Below are 8,388 nucleotides of genomic sequence, written 5' to 3' on the forward strand. Positions count from 1 at the left end.
TTCCCAGATCAGGGCACCAGCACATTCTCCGTGGCGGCAGCTGCCCTGATAGTCTTGTTACCTCTTCCAGGATCAGGAGCCCCTTCCTTTTCCATTGGCGCGGGATCCAAGACCCCAGGGGCTCGACAGCGACTTCAGGCCCGAAGGCAGCACACCCGCAAGAAGTAGCCTGCCTGCCTGCCTGCCTGCACCCCCACCCCTGCCTGGACCTGGACCTCAGCACCTGCTAGGAAGAGCCTCTGACCCTGCAAATCCCATAGCAAACCCAGCCGTCACCAGGGTGGAAGTCTGGCCCTTTCTGTTCTAGAGGAAGCGAGTGCCCCGGGGAGGGGCAGTTTACTTGAACAGTCACACTGGTTAGGCTGGAGAACTGAAAAAAAACATCTGTACATATTGTCCTCTTGCTGCCCCAGCGCTTGTTTAGTGTATAACCTAGGCAGCCCCCCTCTCCTTGGGCACCATTCTGCTGGCACCCACTTGGATCCCTAATACATGAGGTGGGATTGGGGGAAACGGAATGTCCCTAGCTTTGCCTGCTTGGCTTGGCCATGAGTGGTTCTCTTCCTCTGATCCCCTCAGGGTCTCTCCCTATTTCTTGCTGCTTTGTCCTTCACCGGTCCTCTGTGAGATTCATTCCTTTTAAATGGCGGTGAATCTTGCTTTGCCTTGGAGACCCCAGTGGGCGCTGTTTTGCCTCTTCTGTCAAGTCTGTTTAGTCTCCAGCCCTCTGCTAACCCAGCCTCTCAAAAGGTTGGTGGCTCAAGACTGTTAGCCTGGCAGAGCCAGGGAGAAGTCTGCTCCAGGAGGTCCTGGGGCAGGCAGACCAGACCGCCCCCCACTGCTTCTAGCTGCCTCTTCACCTGCCCGCCACCCCACGGGCCAACTTGCCTCTTTGGGATTGTATTTTCCAAGCCTTGTACTGTGTTTGTCTGATGTTAATGTGTGTTGCTCCTTGAATCGAGTTTGGAGGAAGAATTGAATTGTATGTGTGGCGGCATGTTGGTAATGCCGGACTTAATGTCACCTGGGCCTCCTGGGCCTAGCTAATTGAATGCTGAAGTGGCACCGCCACAGTGACAGCCACAGTGCTGACTCCTGAATCTCAATAGTGTTTGACTAAGGGCTGGCAGCCCAGGGGATGGATGGAGCCGGCTGGGAGCAGACTTCCCTCTCTGTTGGTCCTCCCCATACAGCCCACCCCAGGCCAGGGCGGCTTCTGCCTGTGCTTGGAGCTGTAGATAACCAACTACACTTTGAGTTCTTAGTTGTATTTCCAAAAGGGTCCTACCTAGCCTGTCTCTCCTTCCAAAGCCACACCACACCCTTAGGCCCAAGCCTGGCTGCCATGTCCGCCCTCTTTGGGAGAAGTATGAATGCGTGTGTCTAAATTAAAAGAAAAAATATTTAAACATTTTTTAACAAAATAAAAATTTATTTTTGTATTTAAGCTAAATTGCCTTTTAAATTCCTTCAAGCTTGGTTCACTGAGGTGGTTAAGTATAAATGCTATGGAATAGTAGGAATTAGCTGTATAGTTATGCCTGTGTGAAGGAAGGGCTCATAGCTGTCCCCAGCAGCTCTCCTGAGGGGGCAGAGCTCCTTCTAGACATGTCGTGTAAGTGTAACTCTTATTTTATAAACAGTGTGATGTAGCTGTAACTGGTCCCCTTTCCTTGTGAGTGGGATTGAATGTTTTATGGCAGGGGTTAGGCTGGGTTGTATGGAACTGGAGAAGAGCTGGACCTCAAGTCCCAAATGCCTGTGAGGATGGGGATGGGTGGGGGTCTGAACACGAAGCCTCTACCTGTGCCTCAGGTAAGGAAGGGCCTCCCTCCAATTCAGTCTGAGCTAATTACCTCAGCTCCACAGCAGGCCTGTATCCAGGGTGCCGGAAGAGGTGTCCTGGAATAGCCTCGGTGTGTGAGCACATCTGTCCGTGCTCACGCTGGACAGGGACAGGGAGGCTGGGGCTTCCACCACAGACTGCGTTTCTGTGAGTGTAGCTGAGATTTTTAGTATGAATGTGAGATTGTTCTTGCTTATGTCATTAAAAATAAAACTGTGATCTGTCCTAGGTCTGAGTTTGCCCTTTATTTGTGAAGCAAAGAACTCTTGAATGGTAGGACTGTGCCCAGTGAGGTTCACATGGCCAGGATATCACCTTCCCCTTCCCAGATGAGCAGGGTTCCTTCCTCGGACTGTGGGTGGGGCACTCAGTGCCTGTGTGCTTGGCTGCAGGCCGGCACGAGCCGCTGCTTAGCGTCTTCTCTTTCTTTTTGGTGCTTTGCTGAGAGGTTCTGGAACCACTGCACTGGTCTGTGGGGCTGGGCTGGAAGAAGAGGCCAGAGGTTAGCAGATGTGATCACCCACACCTTTAATTTTAGCAGAGGCAGATCTCTTAAAAAGGTTGAGGCTGGGCTTGAGAGATGGCTCAGCGTTAAGAGCACAGATTTCTTCCAGAGGTCCTGGGTTCAATTCCCAGCAACCTCAGGGTGGCTCACAGTCATCTGTAATGGAATCTGATGCCCTCTTCTGGTGTGTCTGAAGTACAGCTACAGTGTATCATATAACTAAAATAAACTTTAAAGGTTGAGGCCAGCTTGTCTACCTAGACAGTAAGTTCTAGGCCAACCAAGGTTATACAGATACTGCCTCAAACACAAACAAAAACCTCAGCTCCTCGCTCACCTCGGCACCACCTCTGCACGTTCAAACACAGCAATGAAGAAGCCGCCAGTGAGTGTGGTCTCAGGGGAAGCCCGGAGGCAGTGTTCAGACCCTGGAAAGGTGCTCAGACCTCGGTGAGGCCATGTGGGTAAGACAGGAGCCAGCCTGTGGAGGAGGAGAAACTCAGACCCTGATGAGAAACAACCTGTGTGACCTCCCACACTCCAGGGACAACATTACCTGAACGTTCCAGAGTTCTGCTGTAGAGCCTCCTGGACCACATCTTCATTCTCCTCTTGGCAAAGGGAACAAGTGGAATAGACGAGGCGCTGCAGAGAGGGGAACCTGAGTGCATGGCACAGAGCCCGCTGCTGGAACCCTGCCAAGGCCTGCAAGCGCTCCTTGCTAGGTGTGCCTTCCCCGTGTTCCTCCAGCTGCCGGCTCAGCATGCCTATGGAAAAAGAAGCCATTTCCACACCCAAATCCCCATTTTGGAGATGAGAGCATTTGCCCGAGGTCACAAGTCTGAAGCAACACCAAGACTAACTGGCAGCCTTCATTATCCAAGTTGCTGCAGGCCTATGCCCACACTGTCCCCATCTCACCAGAGCCACTACAAGAAGGATCCAGCAAGATGTACTGGACCTGGCCATAACGCTGGTCAGAGGGAGAAACTGTCAGGAAGTCCTTCTCTGCTACCTCACAGCAAGAGACCCCAGCCCGAGCCAACAGTGTCGCCATGGCTGCCAGCCGCTTAGCATCCTGGTCGAAAGCGAAGATCTTCCTAGGAAGAGAGCAGAGGCAGAATGAACTGAGAATTTCCTTTAAGATATCTGTGTCTGCCACATGCGTGTAGGTGTCTGTTGAGGTTAGAAAACGATGTTGGAACCCAGGGAACGAGTTACAGAGGTTGTGAGCCACCTGATGTGGGTGCTGAGTATTGAACTCGGGTCCTGGAAGAGCAGCAAGTTCTCGCTGAGCCACCTTGTCAGTCCCCGAACTGAACATGGTGGAGAATGGAGGCCCACAGTTAGAAAACATCAAACCATAATGTGTACTAAGCCAGGACACAGGCCTGGGGTATATGGCTCGGCAATAGAGGGCTTACCTAGAATGCCCTAGTGAGGGGTTATGAGTGTGGCTCGGTGGTAGAGTACTTCCCTAGCATGTATAAGGCTTTAGGGGTTCAATCCCCAATGCACTACCACCCAAACCCAAAAAGCTAGGACACTACATATTTCAATCATCTACAAGGGTCCCTGCCACCGCCATCCAGCCTGGGAAACCCCCAAGAGCTGAGGGAGTTTTGCCTCAGACCAACAGCCTGGCTGTGAGCTGCACGAGGCCCTCAGTGAGACTTTCTCCTACAAAGGACAAGATTGGACCCCGCCCCTCCTCTGCCTCAAAGCTCATCACCAGCACTCACCCCTGGTTCTTCAGAAGGGCTGCAATGTAGCTGGTCTTGTTGCCAGGGGCAGCACAGGCATCAATGACATGGGAGCCTGGTGGAGGAGACAGCAGCATGGCTGGGAGGCAGCTGGCCTAGCAGGACAGAAGATGGCAGGCAGCTGGGTGAGCACGGAGCCCTGCAGCCACTTCCCCACACTTCCTCCCCGTCACCCTACCTTATCCTGCAGGATGAGGTGGCCAGCACGGTAGAGTGGATGCTCATGCAGATCTGTCTGTGCAGGAAATACAAGAAGCTCGGGCAGCAAGGGATCCAAAAGAAAATGTTGCCCCTTGAGAGTTCGTAAGTCCTCCAGGCTGGCAAGGGAAAACCACTGGTTAGGTTTTTGTTTTAACCTTTGGTTTTCTGTGTTTAGGTGCTTTGTCAGTGCATACAGTGCCTGCAGAGGGCCAAAAGAGGGAGTCGGATTCCCTAGGACTATGCCAAGGTGCTTCTCGTGTCTGTGGGCTATGTAAAGTGCACGCGCTGTGTTTTCACAGCCCAGGCTATGTGACGTTACACCGTGCAACACCAATATGTGTTGCCGAGAATACCCTGGCTCCAGTAAATTAATTCTGAATTAATTTCGGTCACTGTGCCTTCAGAAACCTTTTACTGTTCCCAAATACTACAAACTGCACATTGTTGTGGGTTTGTTTGGTTGGTTTGGTTTTTCTTTTTTTTTTTTTTTGGTTCTTTTTTTCGGAGCTGGGGACCGAACCCAGGGCCTTGCGCTTCCTAGGTAAGCGCTCTACCACTGAGCTAAATCCCCAGCCCCTGGTTTGGTTTTTCAAACTAGGGTTTCTGTGTAACTCTGGCCGTCTTGGAACTCACTCTTATAGACCAGGCTGGCCCAGAATCTGGAAATCCTAGTGCCTCTGCCTAACCTATTGGCTGACAGCTAAAGAGGCTGTCATCTAGACAGGAAAGGTAGGAGACAGCAGTTAGAACAGAGAGCAAACAGAGGGGTCATGGAATGCAGAACAAGAACAGCAATACCAAGGTTCAGGGTAAAAAAAAAAAAGGTCTCAGAAGATACAGAAAAATGCTGCCGGGGCCAGAGACATGGCTCAGCAGTCAGGAACACACACTGCGCTCGCAGAGGACCTACATTTGGTTCCCAGCACCGTGTCCAGCAGTTCACCTGCCCTAAAACCCCAACTCCAGAGGGTCTAATGTCCTCTTCAGACACATGCACACACCCACACATAGACATAGACATCATTTAAAACAAAAGGAACATCTTTCAAAATGAAAGAAAATTTTGTTGGGAAAGTAGGAAAAACATATAGAGAAAACAGCCATTACCCCACCCTCCCACCCACCCCCATTACCTCCCTCCCCTGCCCATTCTCTCCTGTCACAGACTCCTACTTCCTTAAGAAATCTGGACACAGGGGCTGGGGATTTAGCTCAGTGGTAGAGCGCTTGCCTAGGAAGTACAAGGCCCTGGGTTCGGTCCCCAGCTCCGAAAAAAAGAATCACAAAAAAAAAGAAAAAAAAAAAAGAAAAAAAAAAAAAAGAAATCTGGACACAGAGGAAAACAAAGGCACCCGGGCAGGACGCTCAGCTCACCTGGACGCCCGACCCTGATAGGAGAAACCTTGTCTCTTGAAATAATCGATCGCGTCCTCAGGGCAGGTCTTAAGCGTGTTCACACGCACAAACCGTGGTACCTGGTGGGCTAGAAGCCACAGCGGTGAAGTGGGTAGGAAGGCAAGCCCCTCCTGACGGCTACCACCCTCCCCTCAGCCTCCAATTCACCTTGGCCGGGTCTCTCTTGCAACAGGTCCTCGTTTCGGCTCACACCCCGATGAACCTTGAGTCGGGCCAACTCGGCCTTGAGCCTTGCCTGGTGCCGGCCCAGCAGAGCCTTCCATCGGCCTCCACCCCCTCGAAACCCCTTCCCCAGCAACAATTCATACACTAGCACCTGGATGGGGAAAACAAAAATACATTAACACCATAAAAACCTCCAGTGGGAGAAGTAAGTGCCTGTCCAGATGGTCATGTCAACAGAATTTTCTTGCCCAAGATCACAAAAGAAATGAATGCCTGATGTGAGGGCAAATGTCTATAATCCCAGCAACATCAGATGCACAAGCAAGAAGACTACAAACTAGCTGGGGGCGTGGCTCAGACATAGAGCCCCTGCCTAGAATCCCCCAGTGAGGGGCTGGAGGCGTGGCTCAAGAATACTGCATCTGTCTAGTGATGCTGTCCAATGAGGTGTTGCGGGTGTGGCTCAGTGGGAGACTTCTTCTATGGCTTGTTGGAGACTCTGGGTTCAAATCTCCCAGCATTACAAAAAGATATTCAGGCAGGCAGGCAGGCAAATAGTAAGACGAGAGCAGATTCCATATGTAAACCCAGTGTCCTCCCCATGCCTGAAGCTTTCCCCCCAGGTAGACCCCAACCTTCCTTGCCATCATCACCTTTTCTGGTAGGTAGCCTCTGCTACTGCTAGTTTGCACCTTTGTCCTACTTAACCCTTCACGCAATGCTCCAAGTGAAGTCACATCTGTCCCAGCTCAACTGGGACCCCAGAAAGAAGTTCAAGAGCTATGCACAGGTGACAGCCTCTGGCCGCCACTCACCTTGGCAAGATGCGGCCGCAGCTTCTTCTCAGCACGAAGGAGCCCGGCGCTGGCGATCACGGCGTCCAGCACGGCCGAGTAGCGCTGCGTCTCGCACACCAGCGCGTACAACTGCTTCAGATTCTGCGTGGCAGAGAAGAGACCCGCTGCATCCAACCCGGGCTTCGCTCGCACTCCCGCCCGGCCAGGCCCCGCTCCCCAGTCCTCCCTCCCAGCACCCGGCCTCACTACCTGGAAGTTGCTGGAATACACTAACCCCTTGAGGGAGCCCTGGCGGCTTTCCACGCCGGCCAGGACCGCAGCGGCAGTCGCGTACAGCCCCATGCTCTCCCTTCGGCAAAGGCTTTGCGACACTGTCGCAAACCTCGGCCTGGCTTCACGGCCGCCGCAATAACTTGTACGACCGGATTTCCGGAGTCAAAGGGCTCGAGCCTTTGTTAGACTTCAGAAAAGGTAGCTGCTCCCCATTTTTAGCGTCCAAAAATTAATCTTAGGTTCTAAAGCCGGGTGTACTGGATCACGCCTTTAATCCTAGCGCGCGTATAAACGGAGGCAGAAGGGTCTCTGCGAGTTCGAGGACAGCTAGGTTACATAGTTCGAGGACAGCCAGAGCTACATAGTGAGGTCCTATCTCAAAAGACCAAAAAAAGAAGAAAAAAAATCATTCTATTTTTCTTTGTATAATTCAGTGTCCTTATTTTGTAGTTTTTAAAGTTTTTTTTAAAGGCTATGGAACTCAGAAGTTACCGCAGACTCTCCTAGCAGTCCTGTCTCGGCTTCTCCGAGTGACTGATGAAAGGCTCGGTTAATTAAAGTATCTGCGTAGGTGCCTGACTGAGAGGCTGAGGGTGTTGCTTAGTGGTAGAGCACTTGTCTAGGATCCCCTCTGTGAGTGGCTGGGTGTGGTTCAGTGGTAGAGCACCTGCCTTAAATCCTCTATTGTGTGCTTCGAGTTGTTGAAACCCACTTAGTAAATGTGGGTCTCTGGGATTCTGTCCCTAGCGCTGGAAAAACTAGTCTAGACTGTTTTTTAAAAAGTGTTTAATAAGGCAGACAGACATTGTCCATAGACATAGAGCACATCCCTAGCCCTGGGATCAATTCTCAACATGGTGATGGTGATGAAGGGGAGGGGGAGGAGGACTGGTCATGTAACTCAGTCTATAGAGGGCTTGCCTAACAAGCAGAAGGCCTTTGGTTCCAGTCCTTGCACTCATAAACCAGGCATGGTACACTTCAAGAGGTAGAAGCAGGAGAATCAGGAAAGATTCGAGGTAGTTTTTAAGCTAGCCAATTCAGGCCAGCCTGGGCTACATGAGACTCTTACCAAAATAATAGTAGTGGGGCTAAGAGAGGTGGTTCAGCCATTAGAAGCACATGCTGTTCCCAGACAGGTTTTGCCGTCAAGGGATCCCATAGCTTCTGACTGTTGGCTTACAGCCAATTCTACTGGGTTCTGCCCAACAGCAACCTAGCAACAGCTTGTGTCATCGGCTGCCACCTGCGCCACTTGCAGGTACAGCAGCAGCTTATATGAGGACTGCTCACTACCCAAGCCCCCTCTCTCTCTCTGTCCACACCTGCCCTCTCTTTCTCTTTCTTTCTGCCCCACCCCCTTCTCTGCCTCTACCCCTTTCCAAGACCCCACTCCCTTCCCTTTCCCAACAAACTCTATAC

General features: G+C 51.6%; 2 protein-coding genes across 4 annotated transcripts in view; one reads left to right on the forward strand and one right to left on the reverse strand.

The window, feature by feature from the left end:
* Positions 1–2,074, forward strand: part of Pom121 (POM121 transmembrane nucleoporin) — a 25,106-nt gene extending 23,032 nt beyond the window's left edge. The window contains exon 13 of one of the 2 annotated variants that reach the window (XM_087577501.1): positions 71–2,074. In XM_087577501.1, coding sequence (XP_087433627.1) covers positions 71–168 — 98 coding nt within the window. In that variant the 3' untranslated portion in view covers positions 169–2,074. 2 annotated transcript variants of the gene reach the window in all.
* Positions 1,412–7,066, reverse strand: Nsun5 (NOP2/Sun RNA methyltransferase 5). Of its 2 annotated transcripts, none has more exons than XR_015633920.1 (10): positions 6,943–7,066; positions 6,712–6,834; positions 5,879–6,047; positions 5,690–5,798; positions 4,293–4,431; positions 4,094–4,209; positions 3,313–3,451; positions 2,908–3,118; positions 2,689–2,832; positions 1,412–2,329 (listed from the first exon to the last, which is right to left on the reverse strand). XR_015633920.1 is itself a non-coding variant. In NM_001191593.1 (10 exon segments), coding segments are annotated over 10 exon segments (1,356 nt in total). In that variant the 3' UTR covers positions 2,071–2,256.
* Between the last annotated feature and the right edge of the window lie 1,322 nt (positions 7,067–8,388).

Source organism: Rattus norvegicus, chromosome 12 (genome assembly GCF_021556685.1).
Source record: "Rattus norvegicus strain SHRSP/BbbUtx chromosome 12, alternate assembly SHRSP_T2T, whole genome shotgun sequence".
Classification (NCBI taxonomy): Eukaryota; Metazoa; Chordata; class Mammalia; order Rodentia; family Muridae; genus Rattus; species Rattus norvegicus.